This window comes from Oncorhynchus nerka, linkage group LG28, assembly GCF_034236695.1.
Source record: "Oncorhynchus nerka isolate Pitt River linkage group LG28, Oner_Uvic_2.0, whole genome shotgun sequence".
Taxonomy (NCBI): Eukaryota; Metazoa; Chordata; class Actinopteri; order Salmoniformes; family Salmonidae; genus Oncorhynchus; species Oncorhynchus nerka.
In genome coordinates, this window is record NC_088423.1 from 45103449 (window position 1) to 45130223 (window position 26775).

General features: G+C 44.0%; 1 protein-coding gene and 1 long non-coding RNA gene across 4 annotated transcripts; one reads left to right on the forward strand and one right to left on the reverse strand.

Moving 5' to 3' along the window:
- The first annotated feature begins 1187 nt into the window (after positions 1–1187).
- Positions 1188–24000, forward strand: LOC115113280 (myozenin-1-like). Of its 3 annotated transcripts, none has more exons than XM_029640788.2 (6): positions 1188–1407; positions 14034–14127; positions 20087–20268; positions 21103–21211; positions 22460–22640; positions 22864–24000. In XM_029640788.2, exons 2-6 carry the CDS (start codon positions 14043–14045, stop codon positions 23099–23101), a joined length of 795 nt encoding a protein of 264 aa, XP_029496648.2. In that variant the 5' UTR covers positions 1188–1407; positions 14034–14042; the 3' UTR covers positions 23102–24000. The 3 variants fall into 3 exon arrangements, with proteins under 3 accessions (XP_029496648.2, XP_029496647.2, XP_029496645.2); XM_029640787.2 differs by having other exon boundaries at positions 1189–1407; positions 21103–21232; XM_029640785.2 differs by having other exon boundaries at positions 1190–1407; positions 21103–21349.
- LOC115113281 (uncharacterized) lies at positions 12422–19583 on the reverse strand. The gene is made up of 3 exons (XR_003861091.2): positions 19476–19583; positions 14630–14750; positions 12422–13636 (listed from the first exon to the last, which is right to left on the reverse strand). It is a non-coding gene; the product is annotated as an uncharacterized LOC115113281 (long non-coding RNA).
- Positions 24001–26775: the final 2775 nt, after the last annotated feature.

Below are 26775 nucleotides of genomic sequence, written 5' to 3' on the forward strand. Positions count from 1 at the left end.
ACGTCTGGGACCTGTTGGATCGGAGGGTGAGGGCTAGGGCCATCCCCACAGACATGTCCGGGAACTTGTAGGTGCCTTGGTGGAAGAGTGGGGTAGCATCTCACAGCAAGAACTGGCAAATCTGATGCAGTCCATGAGGACCCCCCCTTTGTACAGGGACACAGTGTTCCATTGCTGTTAGTCACATGTATGTGGATCTTGTTCAGTTTGAATCCTGTTATTTTCATACAAATATTTGCACATGTTAAGTTTGCTAAAAAATAAACACAGTTGACAGTGAAAAGACGTTTATTTTTTTTGCTGAGTTGATGTCACTCCCTTTGGTATCTTCCCCAGTCGTCATTGTTTCTGTTTCTGTTCTATGTCTGTGCGCTGTTCGTGTTTCTTGTTTTGTTCTTTCATTTATTAAATGTTTTCACTCCCTGAACTTGCTTCCCGACTTTCAGCGTACATTGTTACAGAATGACAACTCATCAAAGGGAAGCATCAGGGTCTTTTTGTTTGTTTTTGTGTTGGGGGTGATGTCGGGTCCGGGTGTTGGAGCCGGAGCTACCTGGGAGGCCTCAGCCGGTTTGTAGGCTCCCATGACTCAGCGGGTTCGATAGGCTCCCATGCCGAAGCTGGCATGCTAGGAGTTACCATATACTTCCAGTCATTGCGCTAATGCTAGTTAGCAATTACACTAACACTAGTTAGCTTCCTTCAAATTTCATGCAGAGATATAAAAATGGTATCCACAAGTTCACATGACTCTGGGGAAGTAGATAAAGGGATTCATTGCCAATATCCTGAATTATCCCTTTAAGCAATGGAGAGAGCTGTGGATGTGTCTGAGCCAACAAATCAGCACCCACTTTGGTTTAGGCAGCTATATGACCATGAATACCACACAACAGCAAGGGCGCCCCTGCCTGGCAGAAAAGTGACAATCTATTCAAAGTTTGAAGTTAATTAATGAAGGGGAAAAGGGGAAAACCAATTACCTCACCCTCAAAACATACCCCCAGACACCCCTCCCTCCTTTGAGTCTATCTTATAAGTTAAGACACCCACACCCCTCACTCTTCTCCGGTTCTATATATAGGCCCCCCAGACCATCTGCAATAATGATATTGCTCTCTTGATACCCCATCAGCACTTTATGCCGTGCAAAGAAGTTTCCGCCGCCACCCCCCACCCTCCACTTTTACTTTTTCCCCCAACCTCCCCTCGCCACCACGGCCCCCGCAGCCCCCTCAAAGATCTGCCATCCAAGCTCTGGGTGGATTTTGCACTCCCTGGGATCTGAGTCCAACCACAGGTCAGAGGCACCCTGTGATTTGTAAACTTCTGACTGAGATTAACCTGAAGCCTTCATCTCCTAATGGTATTAAATATACCTCTGAACAGAAGGATTACAAAAACTGGGTGAGTGGATCATTCCATCAGCTGGATTTTATTAACCAATTGCACGCAGGACTTGACCGTCAACGGCAACCTGGAAAGTAAATCAAATTCGGCAATAGCTTCACCTATAGCATTCACTTAGGATACGAATAACTGCACTTGAGAATTGAATTCATGGTTGAAGATGTTGACTCAATGAGGAAAGCATTATTTCAATTTAAGGAACATAAAGTGCTTTTGACGAAGGCACGGTGAAGTGGTCTTGAAGCTCCTTGATTGTTTTTAGAATTGACCCATGTCTTAAAGGCGCAGGCAGGCTCTGAGGGAATGTGCTGACCGCTCCCTTCTGTCCAACTGCACATTTTATATGGTGTGCAAAGCCTGGAGGGGGAGGGTGGGACCTGAGGTTGTGATAATTCTACAGATGCTTTACATCTGTAAAGTCCTCCTCCACAATTATTTCTCTAATCCCCCCAACCTCTCAACATCTTAATTCAACTTTTTAGGAAAATTCGATCATTCCCTTCACAATTGTGCCAGTGTGTATATGTTTGTATATGAATGTCCATTGCGTTTCACACATCTGATAGTCCACTGACGCCACTACTAGTCGATAAAAGGTCTTGGCTGAAAATGGCGCTTAAAAATAGCTCTGGTGGATTGGGTTACAGTCAGTCGATGTGATGCGAAGTTTGCCATTGACAGGGTCTTAAAGAAGCTGCAGACTCTCAGGACATGCAGGACAGTATGGCTCAAAGGAGAACTACAGTATAGAACTACAGCATATAGAAAGGGATCTGTAAGACATTAACTTCCTAGGTGGCATGGAGCTTACCCACATGAAAAAATGTTATAGTATACTACGGTATAAATACTATAGTAGTGTATTTACTGTACTGTAGTGTTTTTGCCGACTTTACAGTAATATTCACTGTTGTAGGGTTTTTGCCGACTAAATACTGTAGTATTTACTGTTGTGTTGCCGTACATGACTGCAGTATACTGTAGCATTTACAGTTTACTATAGTATAAATACTGTAGTAAAAAAAAAGTGAGTACATACTATAGTCATTACTGTGGTGTTTTTGCAAACTGTAGTATTTACTGTAGTGTTTTTGTTTTATTGTCTTTGACATAGCAGTGGGGGCTTTCTCCTTGAGGAAACCTACTGGACAAAATACACAAAGAGCTCATTTTCCATAACCTGTAGGTACTGTAGGTACAGTGCCTTTGGAAAGTATTCAGACACGTTGACTTTTTCATAATGCTGTTACCTTACAGGCATATTCTAAAATGGATTAAATCATTTTTTCCCCTCATCAATCTACACACAATACCCCATAATGACAAAGCAAAAACATGTTTTTTGATTTTTTTTTTGCTAATTTGTATTAAAAAAAAGAAGGAAATATCTTATTTACATAAATATTCAGACCCCTTACTCAGTACTTTCTTGAAGCACCTTTGGCAGCGATTACAGCCTCGAGATGTCTTGGATATGACGCTACAAGGTTGGCACACCTGTATTTGGGGAGATTCTCCTATTCTTCTCTGCAGATCCTCTCAAGGCCAAAGAGTTCAATCTTGGTTACATCAGACCAGAAAATCTTGTTTTTCAAGGTCTGAGAGTCCTTTAGGTACCTTTTGGAAAATTCTGTGTTGTTGGGGACTTTCAATGTTGCAGACATTTTCTGGTACCCTTCCCCAGATCTGTGCCTTGACTCAATCCTGTCTCGGAGCTCTACGGAAAATTCCTTCGACCTCATGGCTTGGTTTTTGCTCTGACATGCTCTTTCAACTTTGGGACATTATATAGACAGGTGTGTGCCTTTCCAAATCATGTCCAATCAATTGAATTTTACCACAGGTGGACTCTAATCAAGTTGTAGAATCATCTCAAGGATGATCAATGGAAATCAAATCAAATCAAATTGTATTTGTCACATACACATGATTAGCAGATGTTAATGCGAGCGTAGCGAAATGCTTGTGCTTCTAGTTCCGACAATACAGTATATCCAACGAGTAATCTAACCTAACAATTTCACAACAATTACCTTATAAACACAAGTGTAAAGGAATGAATAAGAATACGTACATAAAAAAATATATGAATGAGTGATGGTATAGAACGGCATAGGCAAGATGCAGTAGATGGTATCGAGTACAGTATATACATATGAGATGAGTAATGTAGGGTATGTAAACATATTAAAGTGGCATTGTTTAAAGTGGCTAGTGATACATTACACCAAGATGGCAAGATGCAGTAGATGGTATAGAGTACAGTGTATACATATGAGATGAGTAATGTAGGGTATGTAAACATTATATGAAGTGGCATTGTTTAAAGTGACTAGTGATACATTTATTACATCAATTTTTCCATTATTAAAGTGGCTGGAGTTGAGTCAGTATGTTGGCAGCAGCCACTCAATGTTAGTGATGGCTATTTAACAGTCTGATGGCCGTGAGATAGAAGCTGTTTTTCAGTCTCTCGGTCCCTGCTTTGATGCACCTGTACTGACCTCGCCTTCTGGATGATAGCGGGGTGAAGAGGCAGTGGCTCGGGTGGTTGTTGTCCTTGATGATCTTTTTGGCCTTCCTGTGACATCGGGTGGTGTAGGTGTCCTGGAAAGCAGATAGTTTGCCCCCGGTGATGCGTTGTGCAGACCTCACTACCCTCTGGAGAGCCTTACGGTTGTGGGCGGAGCAGTTGCCGTACCAGGGGGTGATACAGCCCGACAGGATGCTCTTGATTGTCCATCTGTAAAAATGTGTTAGTGTTTTTGGTGACAAGCCAAATTTCTTCAGCCTCCTGAGGTTGAAGAGGCGCTGCTGCGCCTTCTTCGCCACGCTGTCGGTGTGGGTGGACCATTTCAGTTTGTCCGTGATGTGTACGCCGAGGAACTTCAAACTTTTCACCCTCTCCACTACTGTACTGTCGATGTGGATAGGGGGATGCTCCCTCTGCTGTTTCCTGATGGCCACGATCATCTCCTTTGTTTTGTTGACGTTGAGTGTGAGGTTATTTTCCTGACACCGCACTCCAAGGGCCCTCACCTCCTCCCTGTACGCCGTCTCGTCATTGTTGGTAATCAAGCCTACCACTGTAGTGTCGTCTGCAAACTTGATGATTGAGTTGGAGGTGTGCATGGCCACGCAGTCGTGGGTGAACAGGGAGTACAGGAGAGAGCTGAGCACGCACCCTTGTGGGGCCCCAGAGTTGAGGATCAGCGGGGTGGAGATGTTTCTTCCTACCCTCACCACCTGGGGGCGGCCTGTCAGAAAGTTGAGACCCAGGGTCTTGAGCTTAATGACAAGTTTGGAACATACTATGGTGTTAAATGCTGAGCTGTAGTCGATGAACAGCATTCTCAGGTATTCCTCTTGTCCAGATGAGTTAGGGCAGTGTGCAGTGTGATTGCGATTCCGTCGTCTGTGGACCTGTTGGGGCGGTAAGCAAATTGGAGTGGGTCTAGGGTGTCAAATTGACTAGTCTCTCAAAGCACTTCATGATGACGGAAGTGCGTGCTACGGGGCGGTAGTCATTTAGCTCAGTTACCTTAGCTTTCTTGGGAACAGGAACAATGGTGGCCCTCTTGAAGCATGTGGGGACAGCAGACTGGGATAAGGATTGATTGAATATATGTCTGTAAACACACCAGCCAGCTGGTCTGCGCATGCTCTGAGGACGCGGCTGGGAATGCTGTCTGGGCCTGCAGCCTTGCGAGGGATGACACGTTGAAATATTTTGCTCATGTCGGCTGCAGTGAAGGAGAGCACGCAGGTTTTGGTAGCGGGTCGTGTCAGTGGCACTGTATTGTCCTCAAAACGAGCAAAGAAGTTGTTTAGTCTGTCTGGGATCAAGACATCCTGGTCCACGATGGGGCTGGTTTTCCTTTTGTAGTCCGTGATTGACTATAGACCCTGCCACATACCTCTCGTGTCTGAGCCGTTGAATTGCATCTCTATACTGACACTTAGCTTGTTTGATTGCCTTGCGGAGGGAATAGCTACACTGTTTGTATTCGGTCATCTTTCTGGTAACTTTGCCCTGATTTAAAGCAAAGGTTCGGGCTTTCAGTTTTGCTCGACGGTTTCTGGTTTGGGAATGTTTTAATAGACACTGTGGGTACGACATCGCCGATGCACTTGCTAATAAATCCACTCACCAAATCAGCGTATTCATCAATGTTGTTGTTCGCCGCAATGCGGAACATATCCCAGTCCACATGATCGAAGCAATCTGGAAGCGTGGAATCCGATTGGTCGGACCAGCGTTGAACAGACCTAAGCGCGGGAGCTTCCTGGATGCACATGAGCTCAATTTCGGGTCTCATAGCTAAGGGTCTGAATACATATGTGAATAAGGTATTGCTGTTTTAAATTTGTTATAAATTAGCAAAAAAATATAAAAACCTGTTTTTGCTTTGTCATTATGGGGTATTGTGGGTAGATTGCTGAGCATGATTATTTATTTAATCCATTTTAGAATAAGGCTGTAACAACATTTGTATAAAGTCAAGTGGTATGAATACTTTCTGGAAGGCACTGTTGGTAGGTAGGTCTGAGGTTTGAACAGATATTTCAGCGCTTCTGCTCTTTTCTATAACCTATATGGATCACAATATATGGTCTATGCTTGGCATGTAGGTTTCTCACTCATGAGTGGCACAAATTGGAACATGGGGGAAGGGAATATGTTAATTAAAAACTATATTAATGACTGTTTTTGTGGACTGTTGTCACGTCCTGACCATAGAAAACCTGTATTTTCTATGATAGAGTAGGTCAGGGCGTGACTAGGGTTTTTTGTTCTAGTTTATATTTTCTATGTGGGGTTCTAGGTTTGATTTTCTATGTTGGTGATTTGTATGATTCCCGATTAGAGGCAGCTGGTTATCGTTGCCTCTACTTGGGGATCATACTTAAGTAGCATTTTTTCCACCTGTGGGTTATGGGATATTGTTTATGTTTAGTTGCTTGTTAGCACTGCATTGTCGTCATCGTTCGTTTATTCTTTATTGTTTTGTATTTGCTTAAGTTTCACTTTATTCATTAAAAGTATGTGGAACTCTATGTACGCTGCGCCTTGGTCTGACCATCATCATTACGAACAATGTAACAGAATATCTGTCACTCCTTGACCTTAGATATCTTTTTAATTCTCTATTTGGATAGGTCAGGGTGTGACTAGGGTGGGCAATCTATGTTTTCTATTTCTTTGTTGGCCGAGTATGGTTCCCAATCAGAGGCAGCTGATACTTAGGCAGCCTTTTTCCACCTGTAGTTTGTGGGATCTTGTTTTTGGTACTGTGCTGTTTAGCCCTACTAGATGTTACATTTCGTTTTGTATTTGTTTGTTTTTTCGGTGTTCATTTAATAAATTGAAATGTACGCCCACCACAATGCACCTTGGTCCGATCCTTCCATCAACGAACGTAACAGAAGATCCCACCACAAACGGACCAAGCAGCGTGGCCAGGAGGAGCAGACATCCTGGACATGGGAGGATATCTTGGACGGTAAGGGATCCTGGATGTGGGAGGAGATCCAGGCCGGAAAGGATCACCTTCAATGGGAGCAGATGGAGGCAGCGAGGGAGGAACAACGACGACACCGGGGTTTGCGACCACGACGGAAGCCCGAGAGGCAGCCACAAAATTGTTTTTGGGGGGGTCACACGGGGTGTTTGAACTCCCCGTGCTCACCTTGGGGAGCGTGTGACCGGGCAGGCACCATGTTTTGCGGTGATACGCACTGTGTCTCCAGTATGCATCCACAGCCCGGTGCGTGCTGTGCCAGCTCCACGCACTTGCCGTGAGAAAGTGGGCATCTGTCCAGGACGGGTGGTGCCGACTCAGCGCACCTGGTCTCCAGTGCGCCTCCTCGGTCCAGGATATTCTGCGCCGGCTCTTCACGCTGTATCTTCGGTGCACCTTCAAAGCCCAGTGCGTCCTGTGCCAGCTCCCCGTACTTGCCGTGCGAAGGTGGTCCTTTGTCCAGGACGCGTTGTGCCAGCTCTACGCTCCAGACCTTCAGTGATGATCCATGGCCGAAGCCTCCAGTGATGATCCATGGCCCGGAGCCTCCAGTGATGATCCATGGCCCGGAGCCTCCAGTGATGATCCATGGCCCGGAGCCTCCAGTGATGATCCATGGCCCGGAGCCTCCAGTGATGATCCATGGCCCGGAGCCTTCAGTGATGATCCATGGCCTGGAGCCTCCAGTGATGATCCATGGCACGGAGCCTCCAAGGATGAGGTTGGAGCGAGCCGGTCGCATCCGCGCTTCGGTCTCCTTCGGTCTGCAGGTTGTATAGGTTGTATAACTTTTTCATTACATTTCATTACATTTCATTATAGTACAACGGTCTGATTTGTCTAATCTTAGCAATTTCTTCTTAGCTAGCTACATAGCCGTCGTTGTATCAAAGATAATTGCGTAATTATCGTATTTCGTCGTCCTCCTATCTGCCCAACACGTTCACCGTCTACCGTAGCACTGTAGTAACTATCACACTCAACTGAACGACTTGATTAGTGTAGTGTTAGCTAGCTACATAGTTGTCTTTGCTGTCTTCGTATCCAAGATAATTGTGTAGTTTAGAGTGTGGAGTCTTAGAGTGATAATTGCGTTATTATCGTATTTCGTCGTCCTCCTATCTGCCTAGCAGCTAGCCAGCTAGCATACGTTCACCGGCTACCGTAGCACTGTAGTAACTATCACACTCAACTGAACGACTTGATTAGTGTAGTATTAGCTAGCTACATAGTTGTCTTTGCTGTCTTCGTATCCAAGATAATTGTGTAGTTTAGAGTGTGTAGTCTTAGAGTGATTATCTTAATTTACCGAGGTTAGCTAGCCAGCTATTTTTGTCGTCCTTAACGTAGGAGACACTCCTAGCTAGCCAACAGCCAGCCAACGTCTACTGAATAGAACTTTCGCATTCCGCTTCGCTCCACAGGTAGTATCACATTTTCATTTCATTTCATTACAGTCCCAACGGTGTGATTTGTTTGATCGTAGCTAGCTACATAGCTAGCTACATAGCCGTCTTTGTTTCAAAGATAATTGTGTAGTCTAGAGCGATTTTCTAGGTTAGCTAGCCAGCTATTGTCGTTCTCCTAACGCAACGTAACGTAACCAACACTGCTAGCTAGCCAGCTAGCCCCCGAATAGCAGCATTGTAGAAACTTCACACTCAACGGAACGACTTGATTAGGGTAGTGTCAACAACGCAGCTAGCCTACCTCAGCAGTACTGTTTCATTTTAATAATTTTAGTCAATTAGATTCTTGCTACGTAAGCTTAACTTTCTGAACATTCGAGACGTGTAGTCCACTTGTCATTCCAATCTCCTCTGCATTAGCGTAGCCTCTTCTCTAGCCTGTCAACTATGTGTCTGTCTATCCCTGTTCTCTCCTCTCTGCACAGACCATACAAACGCTCCACACCGCATGGCCGCGGCCACCCTAATCTGGTGGTCCCAGCGCGCACGACCCACGTGGAGTTCCAGGTCTCCGGTAGCCTCTGGAACTGCCGATCTGCGGCCAACAAGGCAGAGTTCATCTCAGCCTATGCCTCCCTCCAGTCCCTCGACTTCTTGGCACTGACGGAAACATGGATCACCACAGACAACACCGCTACTCCTACTGCTCTCTCTTCGTCCGCCCACGTGCTCTCGCACACCCCGAGAGCTTCTGGTCAGCGGGGTGGTGGCACCGGGATCCTCATCTCTCCCAAGTGGTCATTCTCTCTTTCTCCCCTTACCCATCTGTCTATCGCCTCCTTTGAATTCCATGCTGTCACAGTTACCAGCCCTTTCAAGCTTAACATCCTTATCATTTATCGCCCTCCAGGTTCCCTCGGAGAGTTCATCAATGAGCTTGATGCCTTGATAAGCTCCTTTCCTGAGGACGGCTCACCTCTCACAGTTCTGGGCGACTTTAACCTCCCCACGTCTACCTTTGACTCATTCCTCTCTGCCTCCTTCTTTCCACTCCTCTCCTCTTTTGACCTCACCCTCTCACCTTCCCCCTACTCACAAGGCAGGCAATACGCTCGACCTCATCTTTACTAGATGCTGTTCTTCCACTAACCTCATTGCAACTCCCTCCAAGTCTCCGACCACTACCTTGTATCCTTTTCCCTCTCGCTCTCATCCAACACTTCCCACACTGCCCCTACTGGATGGTATCGCGCCGTCCCAACCTTCGCTCTCTCTCCCCGCTACTCTCTCCTCTTCCATCCTATCATCTCTTCCCTCTGCTCAAACGATCTCCAACCTATCTCCTGATTCTGCCTCCTCAACCCTCCTCTCCTCCCTTTCTGCATCCTTTGACTCTCTATGTCCCCTATCCTCCAGGCCGGCTCGGTCCTCCCCTCCCGCTCTGTGGCTCGACGACTCATTGCGAGCTCACAGAACAGGGCTCCGGGCAGCCGAGCGGAAATGGAGGAAAACTCGCCTCCCTGCGGACCTGGCATCCTTTCACTCCCTCCTCTCTACATTTTCCTCCTCTGTCTCTGCTGCTAAAGCCACTTTCTACCACTCTAAATTCCAAGCATCTGCCTCTAACCCTAGGAAGCTCTTTGCCACCTTCTCCTCCCTCTTGAATCCTCCTCCCCCTCCCTCTCTGCAGATGACTTCGTCAACCATTTTGAAAAGAAGGTCGACGACATCCGATCCTCGTTTGCTAAGTCAAACGACACCGCTGGTTCTGCTCACACTGCCCTACCCTGTGCTCTGACCTCTTTCTCCCCTCTCTCTCCAGATGACATCTCGCGTCTTGTGATGGCCGGCCGCCCAACAACCTGCCCGCTTGACCCTATCCCCTCCTCTCTTCTCCAGACCATCTCCGGTGACCTTCTCCCTTACCTCACCTCGCTCATCAACTCATCCCTGACCGCTGGCTACGTCCCTCCCGTCTTCAAGAGAGCGAGAGTTGCACCCCTTCTGAAAAAACCTACACTCGATCCCTCCGATGTCAACAACTACAGACCAGTATCCCTTCTTTCTTTTCTCTCCAAAACTCTTGAACGTGCCGTCCTTGGCCAGCTCTCCCGCTATCTCTCTCAGAATGACCTTCTTGATCCAAATCAGTCAGGTTTCAAGACTAGTCATTCAACTGAGACTGCTCTTCTCTGTATCACGGAGGCACTCCGCACTGCTAAAGCTAACTCTCTCTCCTCTGCTCTCATCCTTCTAGACCTATCGGCTGCCTTCGATACTGTGAACCATCAGATCCTCCTCTCCACCCTCTCCGAGTTGGGCATCTCCGGCGCGGCCCATGCTTGGATTGCGTCCTACCTGACAGGTCGCTCCTACCAGGTGGCGTGGCGAGAATCTGTCTCCTCACCACGCGCTCTCACCACTGGTGTCCCCCAGGGCTCTGTTCTAGGCCCTCTCCTATTCTCGCTATACACCAAGTCACTTGGCTCTGTCATAACCTCACATGGTCTCTCCTATCATTGCTATGCAGACGACACACAATTAATCTTCTCCTTTCCCCCTCTGATGACCAGGTGGCGAATCGCATCTCTGCATGTCTGGCAGACATATCAGTGTGGATGACGGATCACCACCTCAAGCTGAACCTCGGCAAGACGGAGCTGCTCTTCCTCCCGGGGAAGGACTGCCCGTTCCATGATCTCGCCATCACGGTTGACAACTCCATTGTGTCCTCCTCCCAGAGCGCTAAGAACCTTGGCGTGATCCTGGACAACACCCTGTCGTTCTCAACTAACATCAAGGCGGTGGCCCGTTCCTGTAGGTTCATGCTCTACAACATCCGCAGAGTACGACCCTGCCTCACACAGGAAGCGGCGCAGGTCCTAATCCAGGCACTTGTCATCTCCCGTCTGGATTACTGCAACTCGCTGTTGACTGGGCTCCCTGCCTGTGCCATTAAACCCCTACAACTCATCCAGAACGCCGCAGCCCGTCTGGTGTTCAACCTTCCCAAGTTCTCTCACGTCACCCCGCTCCTCCGCTCTCTCCACTGGCTTCCAGTTGAAGCTCGCATCCGCTACAAGACCATGGTGCTTGCCTACGGAGCTGTGAGGGGAACGGCACCTCAGTACCTCCAGGCTCTGATCAGGCCCTACACCCAAACAAGGGCACTGCGTTCATCCACCTCTGGCCTGCTCGCCTCCCTACCACTGAGGAAGTACAGTTCCCGCTCAGCCCAGTCAAAACTGTTCGCTGCTCTGGCCCCCAATGGTGGAACAAACTCCCTCACGACGCCAGGACAGCGGAGTCAATCACCACCTTCCGGAGACACCTGAAACCCCACCTCTTTAAGGAATACCTAGGATAGGATAAAGTAATCCTTCTCACCCCCCACCCCCTTAAAAGACCTAGATGCACTATTGTAAAGTGGCTGTTCCACTGGATGTCATAAGGTGAAAGCACCAATTTGTAAGTCGCTCTGGATAAGAGCGTCTGCTAAATGACTTAAATGTAAATGATGTAAATGTAAATGGAGCCTCCAGTGATGATCCATGGCGCGGCGCCTCCAGTGTTGATCCAAGGTCCAGAGTCTCCAGCGACGGTCTGCAGTCCGGAGCCTCCAGCGACGGTTCCCGGTCCGGAGTCCCCAGCGACGATCTACGGTCCGGAGTCCCCGACGACGATCCACGGTCCGGAGTCCCTGGCTATGATTCACGCACCGGAGCTTCCAGCGACGATCCCCGCACCAGAGGCGCCGACGAATTTGAGGCGCCACGAGCGGGGCAGGGTCTGCGTCCGGGGGGGGGGGGTTACTGTCACGCCCTGACCTTAGAGATCTTTTTAATTCTCCATTTTGTTAGGTCAGGGTGTGACTAGGGTGGGAAATCTATGTTTTCTATCTCTTTGTTGGCACGGGTATGGTTCCCAATCAGAGGCAGCTGTCTATCGTTGTCTCTGATTGGGGATCATACTTAGGCAGCCTTTTTCCACCTGTAGTTTGTGGGATCTTGTTTTTGGAACAGTGCTGTTTAGCCCTACTAGACGTTACATTACTCGTTACTCCTCGCACTCTCCCTCAAGTGCGTTTTTCCAGTCAGGTGCGTCCGTTGCCTACTCCTCGCTCGCCCTGAGGTGCGTGTCACCAGCCCGGTACCACCAGTGGCGGCCCCAGCATTTTTTCCACCTGTGGGTTATGGGATATTGTTTATGTTTAGTTGCTTGTTAGCACTGAATTGTCGTCATCGTTCGTTTATTCTTTATTGTTTTGTATTTGCTTAAGTTTCACTTTATTCATTAAAAGTATGTGGAACTCTATGTACGCTGCGCCTTGGTCCGACCATCATTATTACGAACAACGTGACAACTGTAGTGTTTTTGAGGACATTATTGTAGTATTTACTGTAGTGTTTTTGCGCTCTGTAGTATACTGTATTTACTATAGTATTCTATAGTATAATACACAATTCTATAGTAAGTACTACACATGGTTGAGGGATACTATAGTAAGTACTATAGTATTCTATAGTAAACTAGCAACCTAGACTACAGAGTTCCTGTGGCAGATTTATATGATTATAGCCATGTTCATATTATGCATCAAATTGGATTGATCTGTTTACTGCAAATAGGATTGATCTGAAAGTCTTGGTAGTTTGTTCTAATAGCCTTATGCAGAAGAATGTGTTTACTGCACCCACCGTAGGTCTATATACTGTATGTGTTAAACCTATCTAATGTCTTGAGTGTTCAGACCAAACAGAACTGAAACCTACAGTGGTCTATATATTTCCTCTTGGACATACATCTGTTGGTTATGGGAATGTTAGGACTCTGAAGGCATTGACGTGCACTTTGAACAATGAGCAAGGTGCAGTCTGCATCTAGTCTGCATGGCCTCATAAGTCAAATCAAATCAAATGTATTTATATAGCCCTTCGTACATCAGCTGATATCTCAAAGTGCTGTACAGAAACCCAGCCTAAAACCCCAAACAGCAAGCAATGCAGGTGTAGAAGCACGGTGGCTAGGAAAAACTCCCTAGAAAGGCCAAAACCTAGGAAGAAACCTAGAGAGGAACCAGGCTATGTGGGGTGGCCAGTCCTCTTCTGGCTGTGCCGGGTGGAGATTATAACAGAACATGGCCAAGATGTTCAAATGTTCATAAATGACCAGCATGGTCGAATAATAATAAGGCAGAACAGTTGAAACTGGAGCAGCAGCACAGTCAGGTGGACTGGGGACAGCAAGGAGTCATCATGTCAGGTAGTCCTGGGGCACGGTCCTAGGGCTCAGGTCCTCCGAGAGAGAGAAAGAAAGAGAGAATTAGAGAGAGCATATGTGGGGTGGCCAGTCCTCTTCTGACTGTGCCGGGTGGAGATTATAACAGAACATGGCCAAGATGTTCAAATGTTCATAAATGACCAGCATGGTCGAATAATAGTAAGGCAGAACAGTTGAAACTGGAGCAAGTGTCGGTCCCAAGCAGGGTTGGTGGTTGGTTGGTCTTTAAATGGTGCAATGGTTAGAGACTATCACTAGAGGGACTCCTATCTCCTCTCTCTGTCTCCTTTCCACAAGTAGTTTTTTAAAACTATTGAGTGGCTACATATATATATTCTAAATCGGACATATTATACAGTAGCTTGGTATGTTGTGTGATCTTTTCTAACTTCCTGTTTACTTGTGTTCTCAGTCTGCAGTTATGCCTCATGGAAGACCTGCCCCACCTAACAAGAGGAAAAAGCCCTCTAAGATCATCACTGACCTGTCACATGTCACTCAAGATGGTAAGGCACAAGCATGAGCTCAAAAACACAATACATTACATGTACAAAATTATGAACTGGGTAGTTCGAGCCCTGAATGCTGATTGGCTGACAGCCGTGTCATATCAGACCACATACCACGGGTATGACAAAACCTTTATTTTTACTGCTCTAATTACATTGGTAACCAGTTTATAATAGCAATAAGGCACCTCTGGGGTTTGTGCTATATGGCCAGTATACCACAGCTAAGGGCTGTATCCAGGCACTCCGTGTGGTGTCGTGCTTAAGAACAGTCCTTAGCCGTGGTATATTGGCCATATACCACACTCCCTCGTGCCTTATTGCTATATTTCTCGCATATCATTAAAGATTATAGGGACATCTTCAAAACTATGTGAGAGACCATACAGTACCATACATTAAACTCTGCTCAGTAACATTGATCAATATGAGCCTATGGCATTATCAAGAGTAACATACTGTACTAACTGGTAAACATAGAGGGCAGGCAGGAAGATACCTTCCGAAGGTGAGAACTCTCAGGGAGGCCTGGTCTCCCTATGGGCCAGCAGCTGGTCCAAGAGACTGGATCCACTGTTGACAGCTTTTTTGGGTCACATCACAGAGAATGAAAATGAAATCTGAAATGAAAAAAGTTATTTATAGCCTAATTATTTTGTTCATTGGGGACTTTGTCAAGATCTCTGTGCACTTGTCAGAGAAGCTCCTCCACATGTTTGCACTTAACATGTCCTAATGACTAGCGCCCTGTCACACACACAAACATGTATCTCCTAGATTCCACAGCACAATTACAATCTGTCCTTTGCTGTCATTGCAGTAATGGTTTACCCTCCCCTCCCTCTCAGCTGTTGAGTCACAGGATCCATACTTCAGGCGATGGCATAATGCATTTTTATGAAAATGATGACAGGTGTTTTCCCCTCCACCCATTAAGTGGTAAAAAAGTAAATATTTGTGCTGCTCTTACACTTTTTGTGTCAAGTGTCCTGACAGATATAGCAATAAGGCCTGAGCAGAAAGCTGTGTTTTAACACAATGTGGCACTGCATGCTGCTCCAAGCTGACCAGTGTTCAAAAGCATTCCCCTCCATGTCTGTTATAACTTATAACATACATAGACAGAAATCATCTTTGAATTACATAACTAGTGTTGGATTTTAAAGGGATAGTTCACGATTACAAAATGCAGCAGCAGTTATTGAAACACAAGTATTGTCCTTTTTGAACAGCAAATGTTATTGGCATGAAAACAAACAGGAATGGTCAATTATTAAATCCACCAAATTATTGAGGTTGAGTGCAGTCAAAAATGTGATTTTTCTGTGTTTCATACAGTAGCAGTCAAAAGTTTGGACACACCTACTAATTCAAGGGTTTTTCTTTATGTTGACTTTTTTCTAAATTGTAGAATAACAGTGAAGACATCAAAACTATGAAATAACACATATGGAATCATAATAACCAAAACAGTGTTAAACAAATCAAAATATATAGCCACCCTTTGCCTTGATGACAGCTTTGCACATTCTTGGCATTCTCTCAACCAGCTTCATGAAGTAGTCACTTGGAATGCATTTCAATTAACAGGTGTGTTTAATTTGTGGAATTTCTTTCCTTTTTAATTTGTTTGAGTCAATCAGTTGTATTGTGACAAGGTAGGTTTGGTATACAGAAGATAGCCCTATTTAGTAAAAGACCAAGTCCATATTATGGAAGGAATAGCTCAAATAAGCAAAGAGAAATGACAGTCCATCATTACTTTAAGACATGAAGGTCAGTCAATCAGGAAAATGTCAAGAACTTTGAAAGTTTCTTCAAATGCAGTCGCAAAAAATATCAAGCGCTATGGTGAAACTAGCTCTCATGAGGACCACCACAGGAAAGAGGATAAGTTCATTAAAGTTTCCAGCCTCAGAAATTGAAGCCCAAATAAATGCTTCACAGAGTTTAAGTAACAGCCACATCTCAACATCAACTGTTCAGAGGAGACTGCGTGAATCTGGCCTTCATGGACGAACTGCTGCAAAGAAACCACTACTAAAGGACACCAATAATAAGAAGAGACTTGCTTGGGCCAAGAAACACGAGCAATGGACATTCGACTGGTGGAAATCTGTCCTTTGGTCTGATGGGTCCAAATTTTAGATTTTTGGTTCCAACCGCCGTGTCTTTGTGAGATGCAGAGTAGGTGAACGGATGATCTTTGCATCTGTGGTTCCCACCGTAAAGCTTGGAGGAGGAGGTGTGATGGTGTGGGGGTGCTTTGCTGGTGACACTGTCTGTGATTTATTTATAATTCAAGGGCCATTTAACCAGCATAGCTACCACAGCATTCTGCAGCGATACGCCATCCCATCTGGTTTGCTCTTAGTGGGACTATAATTTGTTTTTCAACAGGACAATGACACAACATGCCTCCAGGCTGTGTAAGGGCTATTTGACCAAGAAGGAGAGTGATGGAATGCTGCATCAGATGACTTGGCCTCCACAATCACCCGACCTTTGGGATGAGTTGGACCGCAGTGTGAAGGAAAAGCAGCCAACAAGTGCTCAGCATATGTGGGAATGTGCAAAGCTGTCATCAAGGCAAAGGGTGGCTACTTTGAAGAATATTAATCTAAAATATAATTTGATTTGTTTAACACTTTTTTGGTTACTACATGAGTTCATGTGTTATTTCATAATTTTGATGTCTTCACTATTATTCTACAAAATAAAAGAAACCTTGAATGAGTAGGTGTGTCCAAACTTTTGAATGGTACTGTATATATTTCCACACTATGAGGTAGTTATAATACTGTGAAATTGTGAAAAGGATGATAATGCCCTTTTAGTGTAAGGGCTGTTTGAAAAGACCCCCTGAAATTTCAGCCTGTTTAAGTGGGATGGAGTTTTAGCCTGCCTGGTGACATCACCACCTACTGGGCACATACTGGTTAAATCAACATTGTTTCAATGTTTTTTGCCAACTTATTGGGACGTGGAATCTACGTGGCAAATACATTGGATTATGCGATCATGGAAACCAATTTTCATCATAGACAAACCTTGTCAAATCTTCATTGTGATATCCACTATAAGAAAATAATAGGCTGGGCAGCATCTCCAACGGGAGAGTTGATCTATCTACGGCCATACCTTCGGTCTCCCATCCACGGTTTAACAAGGCCCAGCCCTGCATAGTTTTGATATGTTTCACTGACTATTACCAATGTGCTATCGTGAGAGTGATTGTAGAGAACTCTACACTTAATAGATTCACTGTTGCTATCGAAGTCATTCCAAATAGTATGTTCTGTAGAGAAAATGAAATGTAGCCATACTTTATCAATCATATATCATCAAAGATCCTATTTAGGTCTATACAACATTTGGAAAGTCATCAACAGCTATTGTTGAAATTCAGATTCAACCAAAACATGATAGACTGACCAGTTGAATCCAGGTGAAAGCTACAATCCCTTATTGATGTCACCTGTTAAATCCACTTCAATTAGCGTAGATGAAAGGTTAAAGAAAGATTTTTAAGCCTTGAGGCAATTGAGACATGGATTGTGTATTGTGTGCCATTCAGAGGGTGAAAGGGCAAGACAAAATATTGAAGTGCCTTTGAACAGGGTATGGTAGTAGGTGCCAGGAGAACAGGTTTGTGTCAAGAACTGAAACACTGCTGGGTTTCTCACACTCAACGCTTTCCCATGTGTATCGAGAATGGTCCACCACCCAAAGGACGTCAAGCCAACTTGACACGACTGTGGGAAGAATTGGAGTCAATATTGCGCCAGCATCCCTGTGGACTTTTTTTGACACCTTGTAGAGTCCTTGCCGCGATGAATTGAGGCTGTTCTGAGGGCAAAAGGGGGTGCAACGCAATATTAGGAAGGTGTTCCTAATGCTTTGTACACTCAGTGTAGGCCTAGAGAGTGATTGTGAGTTAATGAAAACATGTCGATTCACATCTCCATCTCAACCAAAAATCAAAAGTTAAAGAATAGGATTATGCCAGTGGATCAGATGGAACTATTCAAACCGTAGATATATGTCCTTTAAATGTTGATAGTTGGTAGTTGTCAACCAAACACAGTTCAATAAGCTATTACATTTGTAAGACAGAAAGTTGCCTAATATTAAGGCTACCTTACAAACAACTAATGTAATGTTATTCATTCAAACTTAAAACGAGTAACACATCAATGGGCACATTTTGAGGTTACTGTGACAGTAAATGTCTTCTGATGTAATCATAGAAAACCTACATGTTCAGGGTCACAGGTCTGTGGAAATGTTCACAATTGCTATAATCATCTACACAGAATCTCAAACGGCGTTGCTCACTTGCACCACGTAATCTCAAATAATTGCAGTCCAGGTCATTTAGTTGTGCTATTAGATTAAACACAGTGATAACACATTAAGTTGTTGTATAAATAAACAAAATATCTGACATTGACATATTCCCATTTGAACTTGTGCTTTGAAATGGTTGAAGGCACCGTGAGAACGAAACCAAAAATCAGACATTGATTTTCCATTGGAATTTGGTTGTGCTTTTTTTGATGGTTGAAAGCATAGTTGACAACACAATGGGAATCAAAAAAACGTTTGATTGTCATTTTGAGTGGCTAAAAATAGGGTTGGAATCTCATTGCTCAATGTATCTACCAAATATTACTCAATTCTCCATGTTAAAATGACATGGTGTGCCCAGTGGGCACGCGGTAAATGAGTTAAAACAAGTCACGTAATAAGTTGCGTGGTTCACTCTGTCTAAATAGTCAAAAAGAAACAAAAAAAAGGTTATTAGCAAATAGCAAGAATTTTGCAAGGATTGTCTGGAAGTGGTTTGAGTGGGGAGGGGGAAACTGAAAATTAGTGCTTATTGGCAGAGAGGTTTGGAACTCTTTTTTTACTGGCCTATTAAGCATATTTTTAATCCTGAATTTATTTAGGCTTGCCATAACAAAGGTGTTGAATACTTATTGACTCAACACATTTCAGCTTTTCATTTTATATTCATTTGTCAAAAATTCTAAAACAATCATTTCACTTTGACATTATGGGGTATTTTGTGTAGGCCAGTGATACAACATTTAAAATTCAGGTTGTAACACAACAAAACGTGGACAAATTCCAGGGGTGTGAATACTTTATGAAGGCACTGTATACGTGCTACCGTAGCTTTAGAGTTGATGTGGAACCTGTGCAGTGTTATGCATTTTAAACTCTCTCCCTTCACCCATCCTCTCTGTTTCAACGCCCTGTGACTTCTGACAGATGGATCATAAGCACTGAGAACAGAACAAATGGAGATAACACAGATATGAAAATGGCTCAGGCCTTACCTCATAAAGCTTCAGTCAAAAGCTAGTCATTCTCAGCCAGGCCCAGACTTAGGGAGGAGCTGTTCTCTGCTCCCTCTCCTTCTCTCCACATTGTTGAAGAATGGCCAGTTCATCTTTGAGCAGAGTGATTTATGAATTTTCCACCATAATGACAGCAAGAATCTGAGAGCAACCCCCTCCTACGCAATCATCTGCACTGAGCGTAATTTCTGCTCTGATGTAAAGATCACATCACATCGACACAGATGTATTTTCTAGGTGAAGGATAAATGATGCACATAAAGTACTGTAACATTTATTCAAACAATGATAAGCAAACCGTGGGACCAATTCAAACCAAACAGGTAACCAGGGTTTACAGAATAAGTCAAAATATGATTCTTTCTGCATAGGGAGATACATTGTTGAGTGTCTTTTTTGTATCACAATGCAGACCTTGTTGAGTCCAGAATTCAAACTTGAACAATTGCTGCACCAGAAGAATGATGTTTTTCCATTTACCTGGTCACCAAGTTTCATTGAATAGAGCCTTATACAGAATGTGCATCCAGTATACTATAGGAAATCAATATGAGAAATCAATAGACAATGTATGAATTTCTCATCTGCAGAGTTTGAGCCTGAGGCGTCAGAGTTTGACCTGGGGATGAAGATCAAGACTCCCAAGGACACCATGCTGGAGGAGCTGAACCTCTTCACCAACAAGGGCTCCAAGATGTTCAAGATGAGGCAGAAACGTGTGGAGAAGTTCATATATGAGAACAACCCTGACCTCTTCGGCAGTGAGTCTATGGTAAGAATATTGTAAATCTAGCTGTGCCACCAGAGACTCTGGGTTCGCGCCCAGGCTCTGTCGTAACCGGCCGCGACCGGGAGGTCCGTGGTGCGACGCACAATTGGCCTAGCGTCGTCCGGGTTAGGAGGGGTTGGCCGGCAGGGATATCCTTGTCTCATCGCGCACCAGCAACCCCTGTGGCAGGCCGGGCGCAGTGCGCGCTGGCTTCCGGGTTGGATGCGCGCTGTGTTAAGAAGCAGTGCGGCTTGGTTGGGTTGTGTATCGGAGGACGCATGCCTTTCAACCTTCGTCTCTCCGGAGCCCGTACGGGAGTTGTAGCGATGAGACAAGATAGTAGCTTCTAAACAATTGGATACCACGAAATTGGGGAGAAAACGGGGTAAAAGTCACACAAAAAAAAGAAAAGCAAATGGTAAATCATCCAAGTCAAAATTATAAACTTGTTTTAACAATAATAAATGTTAGTGTTATAGTATAATTCATATAATATAAATGCTGTCCAAAGAGCTTTAACATAAAACAATTGCAGTGAAAATTGGTAACGGATGAGGTAAAAACGTTATCCCATGGATAGGCTACCAATGTATATTTCAACAACCAGTAGGATTGCGGTCCGAGAGTACTTAGCACCTCTGAACAGTGTCGGACATAATTTGCACATCGACTGCAAACCGATTCTACATGTAGAAATCGGCAGTCGCCCACCGGTGGGTGGTCCCTATAACACACTGCGCCAACAGCAAGCAAACGAATGGCGAATTAACGGCCCCCCTACTGTACAGAATGACAATCTGGTGAGTTTTCTTCTTTATATGCTTGTGTGTATTTCAGGAGAACTTCCAGAAGTTGGTCCCTAGCCTGGGTGGTACAATGATGTTGGATGCTAGTGGCCACATGGTGGACAAGCAATCAGGCCCTCCTGCACCCCCTCCCAAACCAGGCAAAGATGGGCATGGTCATGGTAATGAACATGGTCATGATCATGAGCATGGACATGAGCATGGTAATGAGCATGGGCGCCATGGATACCAGGGACATGTACATCATGATGATGTTGCTCCAGGAGAACATGGTCATGGTCAGTATCCATTCAAATTAGCTCATGATCATAGAAAAACTACAGAGTGATTTTGGAACGAGTTCTATGGACCTGCAGTCAGGGGTGTCATGCCCATAGGGGGTAAAAAGGCACGTGCCCCCTCAGATATATCCTGTTTTAGACATTTTTTTTAACTTAATCATCACCAGCAACATATGGGAAAATAGCTAGTTTCTATGATTTATAGTCAAAAAGATAGAGGAAGATAAGTGTTTCTAATGATCACTATCTTTGTTGACTATAAAATATAGAAACACGCCATTTTCACATCTGTTGATGTTGGGTTGATGCTGGAGATGATGAATATGATGATGATGACATTTTACAAATGACCTGTTAAATGAATGACTAAACAAAATGTTTAAGCCCAGTTTTATCATAATTATTCATAAAAATATCTGACTGGACGATTTTAGCTGCTTGTTGTTGGCCAGGAGTTATGTTTGTAAATTGATGTGATCAAGCTAAACTCAGCAAAAAAAGAAACTCCCCTTTTTCAGGACCCTGTTCTTCAAAGATAATTCGTAAAAATCCAAATAACTTCACAGATCTTCATTGTAAAGGGTTTAAACACTGTTTCCCATGCTTGTTCAATGAACCTTATATGTTTATAGGTTCCCAATCTCCCAACTTCATAACTAGCTACCAACCGATTTCAGGCTATCAATCAAGTTAGAGTAGCTTATCTATCTATCTTAGCTGGCATGCCTGCTGGCAAGGTTGCTAGGCTTTAGAAAAGCTAGCAATTACTAAATGTACTGAAAAAGACCCATCTCTTTCAACCTAGATTTTAACAGAGATACAGAGAAGCATATTTGTAAAAAAAAATACATTTTTTAAATTAAAAATATATATATAATTAGGCACAATGATTATGGCTGTAGATTGCAGGAAAAAGCCATTTCAGGTGTTTGGGATATGTTCAATTCTTCAACTTCCACCTACACCCCCCCTCCAACCCCATGTACTTCGTGCCCCCTCTAAAATAATGGGTGAATGATGCCCATGCCTGTAGTGCAATGAATATATCAAAATTGGATATCATCTCATAGAAAATATGTTTTTGGACTCACTGTTTTCCTCCTACAGGTAGTCATGGAGTAGAGGTTGCCTTAGACAAAGCCAAGAAAAGGCATGATTATGTTCCCTCATACATATCACCGTGGGAAAAGGCCATGAAGGGCAACCAGGAGCTGACATCCAGCATGAGATATCATATGCCAGTCCCCCATGCCCACCTTGATTTGCCCAAGTACAAGTCTTTCAACAGGTACAGTCCCCTCTATGTCTTGCTTGGTCGACTCCATAGCATTTTAAAAGGATTTCTTTGAAATGAGTGTGAAATAGTGGAGCCCACCCATTTCCTGTAAAAATCGGACTCTTATATTGTCCATCCAGGTATGTGAGGCACATCGACAGAAGTTGCCCATACAAGATCCATTTCACTTATCAGTCTGATCTTCTTTTGTTGCCCATCACTTTATCTGTCTTAGGAGTGCTACACCATTTGGGGGCTTTGATAAGGCCTCTCAGCTCATGACCTTCCAACTGCCAGACACCCATGAGGTGGCCCATGAGGAGCCTGAACCAGCTGTGGTATACCAGCATGACATTGGCGCTCGACCCTCCTTCAACCGCACTCCTATAGGCTGGGTGGGAAGCAGTGAGCCCAGCAGCATCCACATGGAGTTGGATGCCCTGCCCTTCGATGGGGAGACTGACGACCTGTGAACAGCATGCCCCACAGACCCAGATGTGCAGACAAAGACCGCGCACAATATATACATCTACATAAAGAAAAAACATACACTTTTTTAGAAAGGTTTGTGAGCCAGTCAACTTTTCCTTGAGTTCAATTCATGAAAGAAATAGTTTATGAAAACAAACCACAAAGCTCAATATTGGGCTCTTTAAATTAGAATGCAAGATAGAGAGAGAGAGAGAGAGAGAGAGAGAGAGAGAGAGAGAGAAAGAAAGAAAGAAAGAAAGAAAGAAAGAAAGAAAGAAAGAAAGAAAGAAAGAAAGAAAGAAAGAAAGAAAGAAAGAAAGAAAGAGGGGGTGATTAGTTAATATGTTTGCAACAAAGAAATCAATCATGAACAAAGACATCAATCGTGAGCCTATTGTGTTCAACTTCCCAGTGAACACAGGAGGCTACCATAACTGTGATTTATGCGTACTCTTATTTTTTTTCCATTATGATTCATTTAGTAGGCATAGTATATTGTTCAATCACACAAGTCTCCAGCTCAGTCACGAAGCAGCAGCATAACATAGTTTGTCCATGAGGAGAGACAAATAAACAGGACTGAAGGGTTGAACTTTGTTTCGTTTTTTTCTGTGTCAGCATGTTGCTGTGTCCACTGCTCATTCGGGAGAGCTACAAGTTGTTCCTCTAGCTATAGCCTTCTACCATCATGGTTTTTACTGTATTTCTCTGTTTTCTGTGTTTCTGTGCCACTTTGACTTTTGACAGCTTTGTCAAGGCCCTGCAAATCCAGCAGCCTAGCCTAGGATGCATGCAGTAAGCGTGAGGTGTGCTAATTTCTGTTGCGTGATAGAGATTGTGATGAACTAATACAGTACTGCATCACCCAAGATTTCTCCCTAATAAACTTTTTCCAATTGTAGTTTATGTCTGTTGTACTTTGTATCTCCAGTGTAGGCTACTATAATTGTTATCGGAACAAAGAATGGAAGTGACAAGGGGTTAGTTTAATGAATGTGTGGGGCCCTAAAAGAGGCCTCTTTAGGGCCCATCAATACAATTCACTTGATGGTAGACAGTAACATGGATGCATTTCAAAGGATCCTTACCTGTGACAAACAGTCTTGAAAATGTGAAATAAAATCATCAGTCTACCCCTTGCTTTCCTCCCCGGTTGCGCACTTGGCTATCGCCTTCTCTCAACACCCCGAGACAAAATATCGCGAGTATTGGTTGCCTTGGCTGCAGCACAGGGTGTCGCTAGAGGAGGTTTGATTGGGATTTAGCGGCAGAGCGTTTGACTCGATTCACTCCGGATAACATTACCGTTCTCCTAGCAGCGGGATATTATGCTGAGGGCAGGATATTATGCTGGCAGCACGATCGCGAATGTGTTTTTCTAAATAAGAGTCCCCATGCAAAGCCATGCTAAACCTAGTGACTATTGTTTTTTTTTGTTTTGTTTTTTTACTTTAGTGAAGTACAACTGTTTTTCCTCAGCATTACATTTACATTTAAGTCATTTAGCAGACGCTCTTATCCAGAGCGACTTACAAATTGGTGCGTTCACCTTAAGACATCCAGTGGAACAGCCACTTTACAATAGTGCATCTAAATCTTTTAAGGGGGTGAGAAGGATTACTTTATCCTATCCTAGGTATTCCTGAAAGAGGTGGGGTTTCAGGTGTCTCCGGAAGGTGGTGATTGACTCCGCTGTCCTGGCGTCGTGAGGGAGTTTGTTCCACCATTGGGGGGCCAGAGCAGCGAACAGTTTTGACTGGGCTGCGCGGGAACTGTACTTCCTCAGTGGTAGGGAGGCGAGCAGGCCAGAGGTGGATGAACGCAGTGCCCTTGTTTGGGTGTAGGGCCTGATCAGAGCCTGGAGGTACTGAGGTGCCGTTCCCCTCACAGCTCCGTAGGCAAGCACCACAACCACCTTGCAAAAAATAAATGGAGCATTTTATGTTGTTTTATTTATTAATACCAGCATTTCTTTTAAAAGTGTACAAAAAGTACAGGTATGCTGAAAGCACAGAAGTCTGGGAAGCGGCTCATAGTAATGGATGGAATGGAATGGTTAAAATGCGGAAACCACTTGTTTGATACCAATCCATTAATTCCACTCCAGCCATTACAATAAGCTTGTTCTCTCCAATTAAGGTGCCACACGCTGCCTGTGGTTGAACGCTATTGTGTGTAGGCTATAATTAAAGACATACTTCAATGTCAATCTCAGCTCTTTTAAAAATACACTTTTACGTCGGGAAAAGTAAATGTTTTTTCTCTATAAACCAATCTGTAATTGCTGATTTGCATTGTGGCCAATGGAATGGGTCGAGTAAAATCTCAGTAACACTCCGTATTATCCAGTCCCCAATGAAATTACACCATTTATACAATGGGTGGATCTAGTCCTGGATGCTGATAGGTTAAAACTGCGTTCCAGTCAATGATGCAAAATCGCCCATTATTGCTCTTTGTTATGGATGTATCCAAGTAAATGGTACTAGAAAACAGCTTAAACTCAAGCAAATGCAGCAACATTTCTGTTATTCTGGGTGGACTGTTTGATGCGACTGTGTTAACCATCGATGGCTAGCGAACAAGCAAGGTGTAAGAGTACTCCCAACCCCACCTCTTATGGAATGAAAAATAGTTTTTTCTCTATAAGCCAATATGTAATTAATATACAGTGTATTGCATTGACGGAAATGGAACAGGTTGATTAAAAGCCTAGCAACACTACATATTATTAGGTCCACCATAAAATACACAAATGATATATTTTTCTCTACAGCCCAATATTGTGAACATTTGAATATGAATGTGTAGATTGATATGTATAGCGTATATCGATGTGCATTGATACATATACAGGGCTAATACATTTTTAAAGAACAGTCTGAACATTGTATTTTTCAATAGTGGTCTTACATTTGGCCCTTTAAAACAAAAACATAAATTCCTTCTTGCAAGAGCGCAGACAGTCTCTGATCATTTATGCATTTGCTTATGACCACTAGAACATGGCCTTTGATTACAATTTAATGTATTTTTGTATGTGTTATTAACGTTGCAGTTTTGAAATTTGAGCTTTTATTTCGAAGGTTTCCTCATTACCATACCAAGTGACGCCCTCATTTGTGCTGCAGGCAGAATAGTAGTCCGGACAAGGCACAAAACAGCATCGGGACTGAAAAGGTAAGTCGGCTACCTACAAACTTGATAAATAGCCCAAATTATAAACTGGAAGGATTTACATCAAAATACATATTTAGCGCACGATTTAACATGGACATAAACAGTCTGCAATTGCGTGTAAGTGCACGCTAGTCCTGTGATAAATTGAGAGTGACGTTCACCGCATAGGGATGCCTTGCAAGAATCCAATGTGCTGCCTTGCAAGAGAGGATGCTCTGCACCGTATCCACAGCACATTGGACTTCGACTCTGTTATCTAACTGGCTCACTTTTTGAATAGGAATGCAGGCACATAGCCATAGCCACACACTGTATATTGTAGCCACATTGCTTGCTACTACCAAGTAGTCAATCTACATGCACGATGTGCTAGCCTTGATACGGATCATCTCCAACGGTGTTTACCAATTGAACAGGACAGGAGTGATTCACGGATACATTCCGGACCTTTTAGATTTCTTGCAAGCAATGTTGATTTATTTGAACTTAGATAGCT

Bases quoted from the DNA above. Each gene is read 5' to 3' on its own strand.
- LOC115113280 (XM_029640785.2), top strand. From the start codon at position 14,043: ATGCCTCATGGAAGACCTGCCCCACCTAACAAGAGGAAAAAGCCCTCT. The intron at 14,128-20,086 runs GTAAGGCACAAG...TCTCATCTGCAG, and splicing joins GTCACATGTCACTCAAGATG to AGTTTGAGCCTGAGGCGTCA. The intron at 21,350-22,459 runs GTCAGTATCCAT...TTCCTCCTACAG, and splicing joins TCCAGGAGAACATGGTCATG to GTAGTCATGGAGTAGAGGTT.